The sequence below is a fragment of the Saccostrea cucullata genome, unplaced genomic scaffold (genome assembly GCF_032062105.1).
Source record: "Saccostrea cucullata isolate Sc308-1 unplaced genomic scaffold, CSIRO_AGI_Scuc_v1 ctg308, whole genome shotgun sequence".
Classification (NCBI taxonomy): domain Eukaryota; kingdom Metazoa; phylum Mollusca; class Bivalvia; order Ostreida; family Ostreidae; genus Saccostrea; species Saccostrea cuccullata.
Window position 1 is genome coordinate 79,561 of NW_026930989.1, and position 21,113 is coordinate 100,673.

General features: G+C 34.9%; 1 protein-coding gene across 1 annotated transcript in view; it reads right to left on the minus strand.

Annotated features, from left to right (window-relative positions):
• The window catches only part of LOC134230906 (sushi, von Willebrand factor type A, EGF and pentraxin domain-containing protein 1-like), a gene marked incomplete at its 3' end in the record, with an annotated part of 139,419 nt that overhangs the window by 78,526 nt on the left and 39,780 nt on the right, over positions 1-21,113 (minus strand). The window contains exons 22-26 of the mRNA XM_062712771.1: positions 15,801-15,992; positions 14,966-15,202; positions 9,057-9,302; positions 8,390-8,584; positions 4,835-5,040 (exon numbers count right to left, since the gene is read on the minus strand). Of these exons, the coding sequence (XP_062568755.1) occupies positions 4,835-5,040; positions 8,390-8,584; positions 9,057-9,302; positions 14,966-15,202; positions 15,801-15,992 (1,076 nt within the window). The remainder of the gene's footprint in view (positions 1-4,834; positions 5,041-8,389; positions 8,585-9,056; positions 9,303-14,965; positions 15,203-15,800; positions 15,993-21,113) is intronic.

Consider the following 21,113-nt stretch of genomic DNA (forward strand, 5'->3'; position numbering starts at 1 on the left):
TATATCCAGTTTTTTTTTCGTGATGATCTTATTTTCGCATTTTTTGCAACCATTTTTAATTCACAAAATATGAAACATGCAAAAATTATGTCAGCTATAATGTGACATAAAAACATTATGATTTTAAACCAAAAAAATCTTCAATCGTAAAAAATAACTTACAACAAATTATAAACTGTACTAATCTACCTCTTTTTTGCAAAATTTCCAACACACGAAAAAAACAAATGTACAGTAAATTACAATCACTCCTACCCCTAGCAGTCATGATTTAAACAAATCTGAATCTGCACTACCTGTATATTTCCATATAGATATGACCAATCATGTCTCTGCTGTTCTTGAGAAGAAAAATTCCATTATATTACCGTATAAGTGGAAATTTTAGCGAGATGCAAATTTAGCGATTTCTACCTAAAATCTGGTATTTTATTTTTAGTGAGAAGTAATTTTAGCGATTTTAAAATGCTAACTAAAGAAGCTATTACAAATAATAAGCAATTAATTTTTAGCGATATTCAATTTTAGCAATGTCTGCACCCTCACTAATGTTGCCAAAATTAAATCCTCGCTAAAAATTCTACTTATACGGTACTAATATGTAAACATTAGATCATCCATTGTGACTCCATCCAACTTTCCTGTGGTCATGATTTGAACGAACTTGAATCTACACTGTCAGAGGAAACTTCCAAATAGAAGATATCTAATTATACCTTTGCTGTTCTTATTCCTGAATCCTGACTGGGTTGGGAGTGGGATGGAGGGAAAGCTTTCATGATATCAACAAACTTGAATCTACTCTACCTCAGTGAGGTTGTGCCCTTGGAAGGGGACTTGGGCCCTTATTTTTTCTTGATTCCACTATACCCATGGCTCCTTTGTTTAATGTTTGGTTAAAATTGGTGTAGTGGTTCATGAGAAGAACTTAAAAATGTGAAAAGTTTCCAGATGCATGGACACGGAAACAACTTGATTCTACACTACCTGAAGATGCTACCAAACAAATATGACCAATCATGGCTCGGCTGTTCTTGAGAAGAAGATTTTTTAAAAGAATGGGTGGACCTAAGGCCCTATTTTGGATCTTTTTGTGACTTTGCAACTACCAAGTTGTTAATTATGTGAATTCAAAATACATCACTAGCAATGGAAAGAGCTACTTATACGTGGTTATATTAGGTGGAACATTTGTACAACAAGAGGCCCAGGGGCCACATCGCTCACCTGAGCAATTGGCTAGGAAAAAGCACATATCAGATCAGAACTGAAAGTTTACGGGGGGGGGGGGCTTGAATTTAACCCCCCAGGAGGTCATGATTTGAACAAATTAGGATCTACACTACCTGAGGATGATTCCCTAAAAATATCACTAAGCATGGCTTTGAAGTACTTGAAAAGAAGATATTAAAAGGTTTCCCCATTTATTCCTATGTAAAACTTTTATCGGCCATTTGGCCCCACCCTACTACGGGGGTCATGATTTGAACAAACTTGAATCTACACTACCTGGGGATGATTCCACATGAGTTTCATCTTTCCTGTCTCAATGGATTTTGAGAAGAAGATTTTTCCTATATATTGCTATGTAAAACTTTGATCAGCCATTTTGGCCCCACCCTAACCCCAGGGGTCATGATATGAACAAACTTGAATCTACACTACCTGAGGATGATTCCATATGAGTTTCATCTTTCCTGGCCCAGTGGTTCTTGAGAAGAAGATTTTTAAAGATTTTTCCTATATATTCCTATGTAAAAGTTTGATCGGCCATTTTGGCCTCACCCTACCCCCGGGGTCATGATTTGAACAAACTTGAATCTATACTACCTGAGGATGATTCCACATGAGTTTCGTCTTTCCTGGCCCAGTGGTTCTTGAGAAGAAGATTTTTAAAGATTTTCCCAATATATTCCTATGTAAAAGTTTGATCGGCCATTTTGGCCTCACCCTACCCCCGGGGTCATGATTTGAACAAACTTGAATCTATACTACCTGAGGATGATTCCACATGAGTTTCATCTTTCCTGGCCCAGTGGTTATTGAGAAGAAGATTTTTTTAAAAATGCCATTAATTTTTCTCTAATTCATTATTATCTCCCCTTGGAAAAGGGCGTGGCCCTTCATTTGAACAAACTTGAATCCCCTTTACCCAAGGGTACTTTGTTGCAAGTTTGGTTGAAATTGGCCCAGTGGTTTTTGAGAAGAAGATGAAAATGTGAAAAGTTTACGACAACGATGCCAACGACAACGACGACAGACAACAGACAAATTTTGATCAGAAAAGCTCACTTGAGCCTTTGGCTCAGGTGAGCTAATGACAATGCCAAATTGCCTTAAAAACGTCTACCCTGAAACCAATTCATGCTGATTGGCTAGTTAGCACCCCCTCCAAAATCGCACTGAAAATTGACCTCATCAAAGGGGCATTTGAGCGTGTTTGACTATAATGTAAACACTACTTACCGGTAAATTCAACAGTTGTATTTATCATTTTATTATTTATTGTATATAGATATTGATGCTTTTGATACTTAATATTTCTTTTTTTTAATTTTTGTTATGTGTCAATAACCACATACAGATTGTCTTCTTTATGCGCGATCACACAGACAGAAGGGTAACAGTTATTTTACGATATAAAATAGTCTGTGTAACTTTTCACAAACAAATGTTTGTATATACGTTCGTGGGGATGTAACTTCGTGGGTCAGGGTTACCCATAAGAAAGATATGAACCAGACATGAATTATGAAATTTTTCTTCCAGTGACCTTGAACTTCCCCAAATGACCTTGACCCAAGGTCATGATACATCCTTAGGTCAGGAGAAATCTTTGTGTGAAATGAGAACCTACCAAGTTTATCCATCAGAAAGATATGGACCGGACACAAATTATGAAATTTTTCTTCCAGTGACCTTGTACTTTCCCAAATGACCTTGGGTCAAGGTCATGACACACTCTTAGAATATGAGCAACCTTTGTGTGAAATTAGAACTTACCAAGTTTATCCATAAGAAAGATATGGACCGGACACGAATTATGAATTTTTTCTTCCAGTGACCTTTAACTTCCCCAAATGACCTTGGTTCAAGGTCATGACACACCTTTAGGTCATGGTCAATCTTTGTGTGGAGAAGTAGATTCTAATGTTCCTCCGCAAGAAAGATATGGACAGGACACGTTTGCACAGACAGACGAACAGACGGACAGACAGACAGACGGACAGACGGACAAGGTGATTCCTATATACCCCCCCAAACTTCGTTTATGGGGGGTATAACAACATTTAATTTGCTAAATGCTGTAACTGTTTTCATGAGTACACTAGCAGGTGAACATCAAATGAAGAATTGCAATATTTACAGGTCAATCGAAGTAAAATCAAGGTTAACGCAGTCATAACAATGGAAGCAAAAAGTTTGTTTTGAACATGCTTTTTGTTAAATTAAGTATGAGTACACGTTTGTCGGCTTTCTCCTTATAATATGACATTATCTTGTTCAATATACAACTAATTTTCTTAAGAACAGCCGACAAACGTGTGCTGACTATGTATTCAGACGATGAAAAACACCTGATCGTGATTATCTATTGATATTCAAGAAATCTTCAGGCACCATACCTTCAATATTTATTTAGTTAACCTCAAAAAGAGCATTTTAAATTCACATCTGTACCATGAATACAAGGTTGAGATATAGGGGGTTAATATGATGAAAAGAAATGAACATTCATGAAACTTAAATTTACGGCATTTTTTCTGACCAGTTAAGTCCATCCATTCTTTCCTATATACTCTTATGTAAAACCAAATTCACAAGGGTAGGAAAAAATAATACTGTAGTGTTTTTGAAATTCTTGTTTAGAGATAAGAATACCTATGTTTTAAAAGTTCAAAATGTATTAGTTAAGTCAAAGTTAATGGTAAATGTCAAACATTATAAAACAAATTCAATGTTTGTTACCAACATGTATATGATTTTTGCAATTTTATTTATAATTAACTTAATTTAAACTTTTTACTCAAATCAGAAACAAGAGGCCCAGGGGCCACAGCACTCACCTGAGCACATCAGGCTTGAATTTACTCCACCACCCCCCCCCCCAGCCTCATTTGAACAAACTAGAATCTACACTACCTGAGGATGATTCCATATAAATATCACAAATCATAGCTTTGAAGTACTTGAAAAGAAGATTTTAAAAGGTTTCCCTATATATCCCTATGTAAAACTTTGGTCGGCCATTTTGGCCCCACCCTTGCCCCGGGGGTCATGATTTGAACAAACTTGAATCTACACTACCTGAGGATGATTCCTCATGAGTTTCATCTTTCCTGGCCCAGCGGTTCTGGAGAAGAAGATTTTTTAAAAATGCCATAAATTTTTCACAAATTCATAATTATCTCCCCTTGGAAGGGGGCGTGGCCCTTCATTTGAACAAAATTGATTCCCCTTCAACCAAGGATACTTTGTGCCAAGTTTGGTTGAAACTGGCCCAGTGGTTCTGGAGAAGATGAAAATGTGAAAAGTTTACGCCGACAACAACGCTGACGACAGACAACGGACAAATTTTGATCCGAAAAGCTCACTTGAGCCTTCGGCTCAGGTGAGCTACAAAAGGTTTTAAAATTTTATAAAAAACATTTATGAAATCATTACCTCCATTTGAATATTTGATATCTACATTATAAGTGGTACTGTAATGAAATCTAAAATAAATTGTGGGTGTACTGTAATAAGCCTCCTTAATTAAGGAAACAACTCAAAACAATTCAACATATCATAAAATTGGATGGAACACTCATTATTCTTTCTTACTTAAAAATACCTGAAATGCTTTTGTTGTTGATGTAAAACTATTAATCTTAAACTTTCCTGCTCCAAAGCCATCACATCTTATATCCACTTTTTGTGCTATAGTAGTGTTATATACAGCTAGTGAGTTGTTGAAGCCTTGTAAACATTGGGAAGCAGGAAGATCCCCTAATCCATAAACCACCTCTAACTTAGCTTTGTAGGATGGAGACTCTGTCACTGAAAAAAAGTAAATAGCCTGATGAAACTCATAGCCCACAGATTAATTATCCTCAACATGTATCCTTTACAGAGACTCAGTCACACTTCATTTTCCAAATTTAAAAAAAAAAAATTCCCATTTAGGCCAAAATAAAAAATAACTTTGTTTCCCCTAACGCGACCGACCCAAGTAAATCGCGCCGACTGAAAAGATTTTTAAAATAAGATGATTCAAATATTTTTTTTATTGTAAACTAAGTTTTATAAAATACAATTTCATCAAAATCTGTCTTTATCAGAACGGCCGATTTTGTTCTGCTGTGATTTTTCAAGCATTTGTTGAAAACAAAATGACGTCCAGATGTGATTATGTAAAGGGCATTAGCTCTTCATAAAACAATGGCAACATCTCAATCTTATGCTTTTAGCTAATTGGAATTCTTCACTCTTGAAACAACTCAATAATAAAATTAACCATGACTAATTAAGAGTGTTTCCGAGGTGTCTTGGCATCTCCATGTGAGTGAATAAATTTTCGAAAGGGACGTTAAACAACAAACAGAACTGAACAGAACAGAACAAACAAACAAACAAACCTGTTTTTGAATTTAAGGTACGTAATACATGGTAATGTATCATATAAGGGGCCCACCTAATGAACACATCATTCAATTTCACTGCATCTTATTTAATTTGAGTTTTGACCTAATAACCAATTCATCTATGTTCCTATGTTTACTATACTTAGTATGCCATAATAGAACCACAGGAGTTGTTGTAAATATGTCTGCATATTCATCCTGATAAATATAATTCAGATCTTCTTTCTTCATGCCTTTATTTAGTGGGTTAAACTTCGTGACTATGACATTGTATACAACATTTTTATCATTTTGTATATTCGGTTTGGTTCAATTAAATATTTTTTACATACTCTTTCCAAATAGTTTTGAAATCATGATTCTAGCTTCATGAGACGTCTAGTGAATTTTTCTTTAATTAGACCCATGATTGATTGATCAATTATTGTTTTTTAAACCTTGAAATTTGGTTGTTTCTTTGCTTTTAATCCCTTCGAGATTTGTTGGGACGACATTTGAACATTTCCCCATGGCTCCAAAGAATCTTTAGACGTACTACACACTTTTTTGCCATTAAGTAGTGGGGGATCTTTTTTGAGCCAGCATCTTCTGCGACACTGGACATAAGTTTTTAATGTCCCCTTTGAAGGACCGTTTTCAACGTTACTCATTGGAATTTGAACTGCTGCTGTCAGAAAATAAAATTGTTTACCTACCTACCGACCCAACTTGAGAATTTGGGGTCGGGTTAGGGGAAACAAAGATATTTTTAATTCCGGCCTTAGGTGTTCTTTTATTTAAAATTTAAATTAAATAAGACATTTGAGTTTTGATCTCGATACATATTTTGATTTTTTGTAAACTGTGTACCTATATTGTCACTGATTTTATGTTATATTATATTATGGCCCCACCCTACTCCATCATGCTAGAGGTTTACAGCGAGATACAGGTGACTCTCGATGGCTCAAACTCCGATCTCTCAAAGTTCTCCATCTCTCAAAGTGAAACTCAGGTCCCGTTTTTTAATCTCTATATAACTAAGCAAATTTACTCCTGATCTCTTGAACTTCTCCTGAAGTTCTTTATCACTTGAACCAAAACCTGGGTCCCATTATACATATTTTATTGAATTTCACTATCTCTCTAAGTTTTGATTGTGCGTGTATACACGTCAATAATGTGTATAATTGATGCAGCCTGGACTCACCTGGAAAACAGTGAACACCTGGGGCTGGCTTGGAGGTGTTTATTGGGTGTTTACATAGATGACACTAAACCCGTGGGTGATATGTGTTTTGATAAAATTAATTGAATATTATTGGTAAATTATAAACGAATTCACAACTTATTTGTCTTGAAACCGAGACTATAATTTTTAGAGAATAATTTATAGATGTTCGTTTCAATAAGTTCCCATAGATTATAAACTTTTATTAGAGTCTACATAATCCCAGTATGGCAAATATTGCACTTGAAATTCCTTTCTCAAGGACTGAATACCGATTAAGAAAAATCTGGTGAACACTGCATGGTGTCAGTGGTGAAGGTCCCAATCAAGCCACGGAACAGCCAAACCGACAATTGCTATGCGGGTTGTATGCAATCATGGAATAAGAACAAATAAAGATTGAAACTTTAAGAATTCATTTTATTTATTTGAAATACGATCATTGTTATTGATATCAAGTAAATTACCTGTAAAATACGACTGAACGTGCAGTGACTTTATTTACATATATATACTTCCGGTATCTATAAAAGTAGAACATCGATGATCGGAATTGAAAATTCCAGATTTTATTTACTCTCTATGTCTCGAACCCCTCGATCGCTTGAACTTTTCTTGCGGTCCCTTAAACTTTGAGAGACCGAAAGTCACCTGTGCTTTTGACTTGGCGCTGGGTAACCTCTAGCATTCATTGTAAAAATTCTCGCCGCTGAAACCACTGGTGGAAAAAAGTCATTTATTAAAAAAATCAGGCTTTGAACATTACCGAACAACACAAAACAATAAAATTTTTATTATTTGCGATTAAACTTGCACATAAAACAATGTTTAATAACCTTTTGTATCAGCAATAAATTCAACATTTTTACAATTGAAGCAGAAAACAAAACAAGTCATCTGTTTTCAGAAAATCTGATAAAACAAAACTATTTTTTCTCTATCAAATAATAGAAATTTTCGTTTTCTGACTAGCAATCTACAAAACTAATGTTTCAGGTCAAATCAAAAGTACTTCTGTTGACAAATTGAAATGATTACAATTTTAGTTAATGAATGATGATGCATACTGAATGAGGTAGAATTTATGATTTTTTGTATCTTTTATACCCCATGCAATCACGTAGGTATCTGAAAATTAATAATTTACAGGTTATTTCACGCATTATATGTTCCACCCATATTGCGAATTCATGGATATAGCAAAGATATCCTGGATGCCCAGCTATATAAATTTCACGAATTCCGCATACGGATATAACAAATTATGGATATAGCTAAGTAATTTCATGGGTCCCTGCGACTTCGTTATAACCAAGTTTTACTGTATCTCCCCTTAGGGGAGGGTGTAGCCCTTCATTTGAAACAAACTTGAATCCCCTTTACCCAAGGATACTCTGTGAAAAGTTTAGTTGAAATTGGAATTAAGTTCTTGAGAAGAAGATAAAATTGTGAAAAGTTGATGACAACAGACAATAGACAAGTTTTTATCCAAATAGCTCAATTAATCCTTTGAGCTATGGTGAGCTAAAAATATACAATGAAATACATTACTTACAAAGACAACTTTCTGGATACATGGAAGGAGACCATTTATTCATTCCTGAACATGTGTAGGTTTTTGATTGGGATCCATCAAAATAAAGATATCCACTATTACAGGTGTAAGTGCATGTTTTGTTTCCATTCGAATCAAGACATTCTTTTTTAGCATGAGAAACAGGTGATAAACTCTCAGTGAAACAAACTTCAGCTGAAAAACAGTAAGAAACAAATGTATTGTATGCCACTTAATCAGTGCATTCCAGATCTAGGTTATACTGTAACTGTCTTTAAAATTGTAATTCTTTGGTGAAAATTAATCTGTATGATCTATTAGAGGATTCGATTATTTACGTTGAACAATTTCATTATCTGTCAATTTGAAGCCTGATGTTTGAGCCATGCAATAACCTTATATGAATTACTGTAAATCCCTTTTTATTCGTGAGAACTTTATTTTCGCATAATTACGCAAGACAGTGTGCTCGGGAAAATTAAATTCTCGCATATAATAGTATTCCTTAAGATTATATAGAGCAATAACCACAGTTCGTGAAAATTTTATTTCGCTAATCAAGAGTCAATGACTATCTCGCGAAAATAAGATGTCGTGAAAATTTAGTGATCTACAGTACCAAAAAAAAATTTAAATATTTACCTCATACACAAGTTTATAAATCTACCTTTAGTGTATATTAGTAATGTACATGTGTCCTCAGTTCCCCACATGTTCTGTAGTGTTCCTTTGACTTGTAGAGGTTTACCAAGTGTTGTGGTGTTTACAGTGATGTTTTGTCCTGGGCTAAATGCTATATTTTCACCCACTTTTGGATCACTAAAATAATTTTGTAAATCAACTCTGGTACCCTCTATGGTGTTGATTGAAACTTGTTCTATATCAGTACATATCAAATTAGGCTTTCTGCGATCTAAAAAAGAATAAATCAGTTTCAATTTTCTAAATACATCAACATTTCTGATACTTCTATTCACATTAAATTTATGACTATATTTTATAATAACATCAGGTCTATGGACCTTGAAAAACACCTATGTATTATGAGTTTCTAAGGCTGCAATGACTGTTAATTTCTGAAACTGGAACACTGGACTTGAGGAACAATAAAACATATTCATTATCATGTAGCTTTATTTGTGTATGAAAAAAGAAGATAGATTGTATATCAAATTTCAATTAGGTCATAAAATGTTGGTCATCCAGACTTCAAGAATCCATTCATGCTTTCTTTATTTCATCCTATTGAAGATTCTGAGTTCTGCATTCAGACCAAACATTAAATTTTCATTGTAAATTTTCTAAATAATAATATAGACAGTGGATTTCCAACTAGTTAATCCTGTGTAATTTTTAAGATGCACTTAAGCTGAGTAATGGGAGAGGACTATTTAAGATTTTGTATCTAATGTGTCAATTCACTTTGACATATTGTCAATAAAAACAAAAGAAATGCATGGAGATAAAAACTGGTGGGTGACTATGTCAAACATTCTTTCTACCTTGAAAAGCTGAAAAAAGTGTTAAGCATCATGGTAACTATTTTGCCTCAACTGCCTTTGGACTGAAACATTTAACAAGAGGCCCATGGGCCTTATAGGTCACCTGAGCATCATGCAACACCTTTCAAATGATTGAATTTGGTTCATGTTTTAGCTAGATGCTATGGCATTCACAATTTTGAAAGAGGCACCATTGCTAATCATAACTATACACTTAGCAAATGTTTAGTATGTTTACTTAATACCCATAAGCAGGGTAAGGAAACAAAAATGCATGTCATTCAGCAATAATCAGGAGTGCCCCTACCACACATGAACCCCTGACCCTAGGTCTACACATTGCACAATTTTTGAAAAGGCACACTTGCTTATCAAAAATGTTTGATTAATTTCAAACAATTCATTTTTAGTATATAAGTAGAGCCCCCCTTTGGTATCCCTGACCCTGGGGCCTTGAAATTCACAATTCTGGAAGAACCCTTGCACATGATAACTATATAAATAGTTCATCTGCTTATTACCCAGGAGTAGAGAAAAAGATTTCTATAGATGTAATGTATTTTCCCTATATAATCATTATAGAGCCACACCCTAACACCAGAACCCCTGACCATGGGGCCATACAATTCAAAATTTTGGTAGAGGCACTCTTGCTCATCATAACTATGAACTTAATTAGTTTATCTAATACCCAGGAGCAGAGAAGAAGATTTTCAAAGAATTTATGCATTTTCACTATATATTCTATTTAGCCCTACCCAAGGGACCATGAAATTCACAATTTTTGTTCCCCTTTACCCACAGATACTATATGCCAAAATTGGTTGAAATTGGTTCAGCGGTTTCAGAGAAGAAGCTGAAAATGTTTAAATGTTAATGCACGACGAACGACGCACGACGACAGACAAAAACGGATAGCAATAGGTCACCTAAGTTTACTCAGGTGACCTAAAAATTTAAAAAAAAAAAAAAAAAGAACAAGAGGCCCATGGGCCTTATAGGTCACCTGAGGATTATGCAACAACTTTTGACAATTGAATTTATTTCCTGTTTTAAACCAGAGGCCATGAAATTCATAATTTTGAAATAGGCACTGGTAGTATTGCTTATCATAATTATACACTTAGCATGCTTACTCTACTAGTTACTTAATACCCAGAAGTAGATCAGAGTAACAAAGAGAAAATGCACTTCCACTTTATAACCAGTTGTGCACCTCACCCCAAAGGAACCACTAACCCTGGGGCCATTTATTTCAAAATTTTGGAAATTTTATCATAAATTTTATTTCATCATAAATAGTTGATTAATACCAAAAAGAAGATTTCAAAGCATTAATTAATTTTCAGACTAAGTACCCCCCCCCCACCCCTGACCCAGGGGGCATAAAATTCACCGTATTGCTAGAAGCACCTTTTTTCAAAACCCTGATACAGGGGACATAAACAACCACATATTTGGTTGAGGTGCCATTCTTGCTCATCATAACTATGTACTTTGTTTAGTTAATACCCAGAAGCAGAGAAGATTTTTAAATAATAAATGCATTTTCACAATATTTCCAATAGAGCCCAGCCTTAACACCAGAACCCGACCCTGGGGCCATAAAATTCAAAATTTTGAAATAGGCACTCTTGGTCATCATAACAATGTACTTAGTTAAGTTTATTTGATACCCAGGAGCAGAGAAGAAGATTTACAAAGAATTAATGCATTTTCATTATATAATCAATAGAGCCCCACCCTAACACCAGAACCCCTGACCCTGGGGCCATAACATTCACAATTTTGAAAGAGGCACTCTAGCTCATCATACCAATGTACTTAGTTAGTTTTTTTTAATACCCAGGAACAGTGAAAAAGATTTTCAAAGAATTAATGAATTTTCACTATGTAATCAATAGAGCCCCCCCCCAACACCAGAACTGAACCTCTGACCCTGGGGCCTTAAAATTAACAATTTTGAAAGAGGCACTCTTGCTCATTATAACAATGTACTTAGTTAGTTTATTTAATGCACAGGAACAAAGAAGAAGATTTTCAAAGAGTTAATGCATTTTTACTATAAATCTGTAGAGCCCCAATCTAACACCAGAACCCCTGCCCCTGGGGCTAGGAAATTCACAATTTTGAAAGAGACACGCTTGCTCATCATAACAATGTACGTAGTTAGGTTATTCAATACCCAGGAGCAGAAAGAAAATTTTCAAAGAATTAATGCATTTTCACTATATAATCAATAAAGCCCCGCCCCAACACCATAATCCCTGCCCCTGGGGTCATGAATTTCACAAATCTGAAAGAGGCACTCTTGCTTATCATAACAATGTACTTCATTCGTTTGTTTGATACCCATGAGAAGAGAATAAAATTTTCAAAGAATTTATGCATTTTCATTATATAATCAATAGAGCCACGCCCTTACACCAGAACCCCTGACCCTGGGGTCATAAAATTCACAAATCTGGAAGAGATACTCTTGCTCATCATAAATATGTACTTAATTTGTTTATTTGATACCCAGTAGCAGAGAAGAAGATTTTCAAAGAATTAATGCATTTTCATTATATAATCAATATATACCCCACCCTAGCACTAGAACCCATGACCCTGGGGCCATGAATTTCACAATTTTGGTAAAGGACTCAATGCTGATTACAATCATACAAACAGTTTGACTGCTTGATGTCCAGGAGTAAAGAAGAAGATTTTTAATGATTGCACTAATTTTAGTGGTTTTGGCCCCACCCCCAAGGCCCCAGGGGGCAGGGACCATGAAATTCACAATTTTTGTTCCCCTTCACCCATAGATGCTGTGTGCCAAAATTGGTTGAAATTGGTTCAATGGTTTCAGAGAAGAAGCTGAAAATGTTCAAATGTTAACACACGACACTCGACGCACGACACACGACGACGGACGAAAACGGATAGCAATAGGTCACCTGAGTTTACTCAGGTGACCTAAAAAAAAGAAAAAAGAAATTATTAGGCTTATTTTCCTTTGGGAATGGTGCCAATTTAAAGGCACTTATTGATCCTTTAAAACGGCCATATTCATCACCACCCCCACCCCCCCATTCCATCCAATACTGTATACAGGGTTATTTTCGCCCCATGTTATTTTCACCCTTTTGCACTCGCCAACTATTTTGCCCCATTTTAAATTCGTCCAGTCTTAGTTTTGTTTAAGAAATTATGCTGTGTAATTTGAATTTGCACCATTTTATATTCGCCCAATGAGGAAGAGGGCGAAAGGGGCGAAAATAAAACGGGGGCGAAAATTTCCCTGTATACAGTATTTCTGCAAACACTGTTTACATTTTTAATGTACTAATTAATATGTATTTTCAAGTAGCCTTCTACTTTAAAGCCGCTTAACCCGAAACAGGCACATTTTATCTTACACAATAAAAGTACGTCATTACATAGATAATATATAAAAATAATAAATTATAAGATTGATTTAATAGTTTATTACAACAATCCTTACATGGAAAACGCAGATCAAAAACATTATTGACAAACAGTAGTTCCTGACGGAAGTTAAGATCTGTTGTGAAGTCAATTTTGAAAAAAAATAAGTTTATCGGATATATCTGATAATGAAGATAATTCAAACCCGAGTTTTTTTTCTCTATTAGTAGAAGCCTTAGTCATAATACATCTTTTCAAAATTAAGAAATTAATTGAATATAATCCAAAGTAATTTTTATATTAATATGCATATCTAAAGAATAAAGGAAAATCAGATATTTTAAATGATTTTTTCAAAGGAGCTAAAATATTGTCCGAGTGCAGGTAATATACGTAAAGGATATATGCCGAATACTGTTCTATATGTAAAATTATCCGACTGTTTGAGGCCCGTTAGGGACGAAAACTGTCTGATAATTTTACATATAGAATAGTATGAGGCATATATCTTACTTAAAACATTGCCATTTAAATGTCCAAAAGTTACCTGGAGGAATCCGATAATAACACAATGGGAGTTCAAGCATCAATTGTTTTCTACCCGTCTGATAAGTAAATAAAAGAAATGAGTGAACACTAAAAAAGTGAGTGAACTCTTGTTTCATTAATTTCATTCATTCAATGGCAGTCGTTTGGTTAAGCAGGACATGAGTACGGTGGTGAAAGATTTGGGGGGGGGGCATTTTTATTTATGATGTGCATAAATTGACATTGATGCAGACATAATTTTGGGTGATATTTTAACCATCACCATGGCAAGTAAAATGCGGATTTTTACCCTAGCTGAATTTTTAGCTTAGATAATGAAAATTCTCAGGTTTTGAAAGTGTGGCCATCGGGGAACAAACATAAAAAGAGATTGCAGAATCTTTTTTTCAGAAATGGATTTAAATTCGCTAATTCAAAGCGCTGAATCAAAAACTCTTTTAAAGAGTGAAAATTAATGTTGTGGAAGGTTTAAAATCGGATTTCTTTTCATGGATTTGCTATTTTATATTGTGATCAACTTAATTTCCTTGCGTTTGGTTTCCCTGAATTTTTTCCTCACATATTTATTGGGGGTTTCTGGACATATTTAATCTTAATTTCACTCTTCTTTTTGTTTTTTAAACACCGTCCGATTTTGTTATCATTGCCGTCCGATAATATATTATCAGACTGGTAATTATAATTATCGGACGGCTACAGGTAAATTTTTCGACTGCAAGAACAAAGGCTTGACGTCACAGCAATGTTTTAAATGTACTTAGTTGTGAAAAAAATGCTCGGGTTCGTTCTTCATGAGATAAACGTGTAAGCGATAAATTTAATTTTTGAAGGTGATTTCACACGATATCAACAATGATCAACATAGGATTATTTTTTTGTGTGACCTAACAAAAATTATTTTTTTAACTTTTGAATTTTGATATCTTTTAAAGGAAAAAGGCTTTGGGGATATAATTTGACAAAAGTTGAAACAATTTATGGACAATTATTTTTCAAGAAGAAAATCGAATATATATTTTTAGCGATTAGAATCGGACCAAGCGGCTTTAAAGCATCTTTTTTTAAAGATTTTTTTTATTTGAGCTGCTTACTTAATGTACACAGGCTATACCTTTGATCATGAATGAGATTGAACATCTTGCAGTATTCCCTCCATTATCTACTGCTGTGTAGGTGACATTTAAATCCCTGGACACCACTGTACCATTTTTGAAATTGGGAGGATCCACAGTCACATTCTTCACCAGACCAGAGTTATCAGTGGCAGTGGGTGTAACAAAACTTACAGCCTCCATACTGTCAATGTAAAATGTCTGAGGGCAGTTATTAAACTCTGGTGGTGTAACATCTGGAAAAGAAAAAGAAGTATATCAGCCATTAACCTAACTTTAACCTCCAAATTTAACTTGATATTACATGGGCTACATTCAAGATCACACCGGCTATGTAGATATAAATAGCTTCTACAATCTTGAACAATATTCGTATATCTATATCCAAAAAAACTTAAATTAATTTAGGCAATGTGTTCAGGTGTAAACTAAATATCTAACCTGGCAGCTAGGCTAGATGGTACGATATTGAATTCAGCCATGTTCATTATACTTCCCAATAGATATTTGTAGGAAAAAAAATATAAAAATAAGAGATGGATTATAAAAAACTTATGCGACACCAATTTAACACCAATGCTGATGTCAGGGATATAGCATAAGCTCATCTTAACTTCGTCTGAGAGTTAAAAGCATTAAGCTGGCTATCCGCAAAAAATACCATAGATTTTAAATTCAGTTTACCTTTTCTAATTTAAGTACATTGTAAAAATATGAGGAGGAAAAAAAATATGACTTTTTATTCCTTTGCATCTAAATATATAAGGCGTAACAACCAAGTATATTTTAAATATTTCATTAAGTCAAAAAGCAGAAAAAAGCCAATTCTCTTACCTGTGCAAAGAGGTAAGTCAGTGGAATTCCAAGTGGCATTTTTACTCCCCTGCTCTACACAGAGAAGGGGAGCAGAAGGAATTGGTTCATATCCTTGACGTGTACATCTAAACCTGAGGAGCTCCCCAGCCTCGTAACTCCTCACTACCTGTACAGCTCCCCCTGGTGTACCAGGGTCTGTGCAGCGCCCACCTGTTAATGTACAGGGTTATATGATTTTCATAATTATACAAATTTATTATGTACTTCAGAAATGTTAACATCTACTGTTAATTACAGCTCCATATTTATTAAAATTAACATGCTTTCTTGGAAATAATTATAACTCCCTCATCATACTTGCCAACCTCCAGCATGTAAAAATCTGGTCATGACCAGATTTGGAAAGTAAAAAATCTGGTCATAACGCATAATGACATTCACAGCATATTAACCATGATTAAATTTAATACAAAGTATTTGTGTATTGAGAATGAATTCTTTTATTGAAAAAGGATTTAAGACAAACAAGAGGCCCACGGGCCTTATAGGTCACCTGAGTATCATGTAACAACTTTCCAGCGATTGTATTTGGTTCGTGTTTTAATCCAAAAGCCATGAAATTCACAAATTTTGAAGGAGGCACCATTACTTATCAAAGGGCAGATTTCAAAGCATTAATTTATTTTTGGTCAAAGTACCCCCCTGGTACCCCTGACCCAGTGGCCCTGAAATTATCTATTTTGAAAGAGGGCCCCTTTCTTCATTATAAAGCCAGCATCTTTTTTTGTTAGGGTTTAGTTATGAACATGAGAATAAAAAAGTCCTGAAGGAGAAGGAAATTAAAAAAAAAATTTGATAAATCAATTATTAACATTTGTACAATTTTTTATGCTATTCTAAAAGGCTCCTTACCACTGGACACATAATGCTTACAAATAGGAAAGTAGAACATTTAAGGAGGCTGGTGGGTCAACAAATTAATCCCAAATTAACCACCAGATTTAACTTATTTTTTTAGATACGGTATCTTTAGCTGTCAACTATCATTTGACAAAGAAAAAATTCACACATTTTAGTTTTAAAATTTGATCATTTTTGTATATCTTTATATGGAGCTCTCCTTTTAAAGGAGATTGAAATAGTCTAAAAATGGCTGCCACCCCCAGCCTCTTTAATTGCTTATTTCATCATCTGCCAGTTTGGGCCAGTTATATAAATTTTGTGATGTTGGTCAAAATATATTTTTAAAAATCAATTCTTTAAAAGTCTTTCAATATATCTTCATTTTTTATCTGTGTTAGGTGAATGTGTAGACATTGTTCTAAAATTTACTTGATGCCTAAAATTCTTCCTCAAATGGACTTAACTTCTCCCATAGTTTTATTCATTACATTTGTTGCATAATCAACCCTTTTCTGAAGAATGATGCTTAGACTGTAAGCTATAACAGAGATCTAAACAATGTCGCTGGCAATATGCAAAAGCTACCACAGGCAGTTTAAAACCTTGGGGAGGAAAATAATTTACAGACAGATACTTTTGAAACGAATACATAATAATCTCACCAGCATGTCATTGTGCAACAAAGTCGTCAGCATTTTATTTGTCCTTTGAACGGGTGAAACGTTTTGAATATGGCACTCGTATCAATGAAATTTACATGAGCTTTATTTACCCGCCGTTTCATCTTAAAACCGGAAGTGCGAGTATGTAAACTTAAAATCTCGATCCCGACTCAAATTTGACATCGGAAAGAAAAAAATTGTTTTATTTTTTTTTCTGAAAATTCTAAATCTTGAGTGGAGGGTTTGTAAAATTGAAAATTAAATAAATCGTGGCCTTAAATATGTAATTAGATCATTAGTATCTTAACCAGGAGCAAAGGATAAGATGTTCAAAGAATTCATGCATTTCACTATATAATCATTAGAGTCCCACCCTAAAACAAGAACCCCTGACCCTGGGGCCATAAAATTCAAAATTTTGGTAGAGGCACTCTTGCTCATCATAACTCTGTACTTAGTTAGTTTATTTAATACCCAGGAGCAGAGAAGAAGATTTTCAAAGAATTAATGTATTTTCACTATATAATCAATAGAGCCCCGTCCTAACACCAGAACCCTGACCCTGGGGCCATAAAATTCACAATTTTGGTAGAGGCACTCTTGTTCATCATAACTATGTACTTAGTTGGTTTATTTAATACCCAGGAGCAGAGAAGATTTTCAAAGAAATAATGCATTTTCACTACCTACTTATTTAGCCCCGCCCTAGCACTAGAACCCCTGACCCCAGGGCCATGAATTTCACAATTTTGGTAGAGGACTCATTGCTGATTACAATCATGCAAACACTTTGACTGCTTGATGTCCAGGAGTAAAGAAGATTTTTAAAGTTTGCATTAATTTTAGTGGTTTTGGCCCCACCCCTCAGGCCCCAAGGGGGCAGGGATCATGAAATTCACAATTTTTGTTCCCCTTCACCCATAGATGCTTTGTGCCAAATTTGGTTGAAATTGGTTCAGTGGTTGCAGAGAAGAAGCTGAAAATGTTCAAATGTTAACGCACGACGGACGACGACGGACGAAAACGGTTAGCAATAGGTCACCGGAGTTTACTCAGGTGACCTAAAAATTCATACATAATTTGATTTAATTTACATTTTAAAAATGAGAATTGAAGGTATCATATTTCAGTATTGACTTGAAGTAAGTGCATTTTTTTAAAAGCCTTTTTAGTTTCTGCTAAATTTGAAAGTATATACCAATTTAAAATTTGAAGTTATTTTTCCTCTCTCTTAATTAATTAACTACTGCAATATGTTTTAAATGTGAAGTTAGGCCTACACTGTCTTCGATCACTTTATTTTATCTTTAATGAAATTTTTTTCCAAGATTCCTTGATATGTACCATACATAAATATCGATTCTCTTTTTCTTGGTTCAATCAGAGACATGTGTTTTGTTCAATTTGTTCCTGTTGGCCCTGATAACAATCTAGTTCTATCGGAAGCCATTTTAATTGACTTCAAACATTGATTTGTCAAAACAACACCTAGTTAATTGTTTACACCTGCACTGATAATTAATCCATCGGCATTGTTTATGTAGATCTAAGCTTGGGTTGTAACTGGAAGTTAAAAGTGCAATCTAATTTTCGAACCAAATCCGGAAATCGGGAGATTTTCAGGTTGTTCGGCAAAAATTGGGTGATAAGCATGAAAAAATAATCGGGTTACGGGTTGAAAAATCGGGTGTGACCCGACGAAATCGGGTGAGTTGGCAACTATGTCCCTCATAGACTTGACATCAATGGCCAAAATAGACTCTGTAGATTTCTTTAAATTTCAAAATAATATCAAACTTGATAAATTGATTTGTTTCAAGATGTCTAAAATACAATCAATGGAAAAAAACAGGTCATCTCACATTTAAGGTAAAAAGAAAATTTAACAAGAAATCTGTGAGCCAATGCTCACTAGTAATACCCCCGCTCTGATGTAAATGAGCACTATCATGCTAATATACACAAGTTCAATTACAGGCAGATGCACAGAAAAATATGAAGTTGACATCAGATTCATATGAAAATTAATTCCACCATATGGCATGCCTCAACAAAGAGTGTAATAAAATTTTAAGTATCTGCTATGAATAGCTAATGAGAAAACTGCAACTAAGATTTGTTATGTATGAAACGGACAGACGCACAGACAAACAGGAAGTTGATATCCGATTGGAACAAAAATGTATCTCAACATATGGCATACCTTAGAGAAGATTGTGTTAAAATTTCAAGCATCTACAATGAGTAGTTGCAGAGAAAACTGCGACGAAAATTTGTTATGTATGAAACAGAAAGACGCACAGACAAACAGGAAGTTGACATCGGATTTGAGCGAAAATGTATCCCACCATATGGCATGCCTCAGAGAAGATTGTATTAGAATTTCAAGCATCTGCGATGAGTAGTTGCTGAGAAAACTGTGACGAAAATTCGTTATGTATAAAATGGACAAACACACAGACAAACAGGAAGTTGACATAGGATTTGAGCAAAAATGTATCCCACCATATGGCATGCCTCAGAGAAGATTGTGTTAAAATTTCAAGCAGCTACGATGAATAGTTGCTGAGAAAACTGCGACGAAAAATTGTTATGTATGAAACGGACAGATGCACAGACAAACAGGAAGTTGACATCGGATCTGAGCAAAAATGTATCCCACCATATGGCATGCCTCAGAGAAGATTGTGTTAAAATTTCAAGCATCTGCGATGAGTAGTTGCTGAGAAAACTGTGACGAAAATGCTTTATGTATACAAGAGGCCCACGGGCCTTATAGGTCACCTGAGCATTATGCAACAACTTTCCAGTTACAGTGTATTGAATTTGATTCATGTTTTAAGCCAGATGCTATATGGCATTCACAATTTTGAAAGGGCACCATTGATCATCATAACAATAAACTTAGCAGTTGCTTAGCTTGGTTACTGAATAACCATAAGCAGGGTAGGGGAACAAAAATGCACTCCAACTAATCAGTAATATTAATCAATAATCAGTAGTGCCCCTAACACTCTCACATAAACCCCTGACCCTAGGTTGCACAAATTTTTAAAAGGCACCCTTAAAATTGCCTATCAAAAAGTAAATAAATGTTTTATAAATACAAAGGACCAGATTTCAAACAATTAATTCATTTTCAGTATATAAGTAGAGCCCCCCCCCCCCCCCCTGACCCTGGGGCCTTGAAATTCACAATTCTGCAAGATTAGGGCCCTTGCTCATCATAACTATATAGGTAGTTCATCTGCTTCATACCCAGAGACAGAGAAGAAAATTTTCAAAGATTTAATGTACAATGTATTTTCACTATATAATCAATAGAGCCCCACCCTAACACCAGAACCCCAGACCCTGGGGCAATGAAATTCAAAATTTTAGAAGAGGCATTCTTGCTCATCATAACTATGCACTTACTTAGTTTATTTAATACCTAGGAGCAGAGAAGAAGATTTTCAAAGAATTCATGTATTTTCACTATATAATCAATAAAGCCCCCCCCCACCAGAACCATTGACGCTGGGGCCATAAAATTCAAAATTTTTGTATAGGCACTCTTGCTCATCATAACTATGCACTTAGTTAGTTTATTTAATACCTAGGAGCAGAGAAGAAGATTTTCAAAGAATTCATGTATTTTCACCATATGATCAATAGAGCCCCCCCCCAACACCATAACCCTTGACCCTGGGGCCATAAAATTCACAATTTTGGTTGAGGCACTCTTGCTCATCATCACTATGCACTTAGTTGATTTATTTAATAC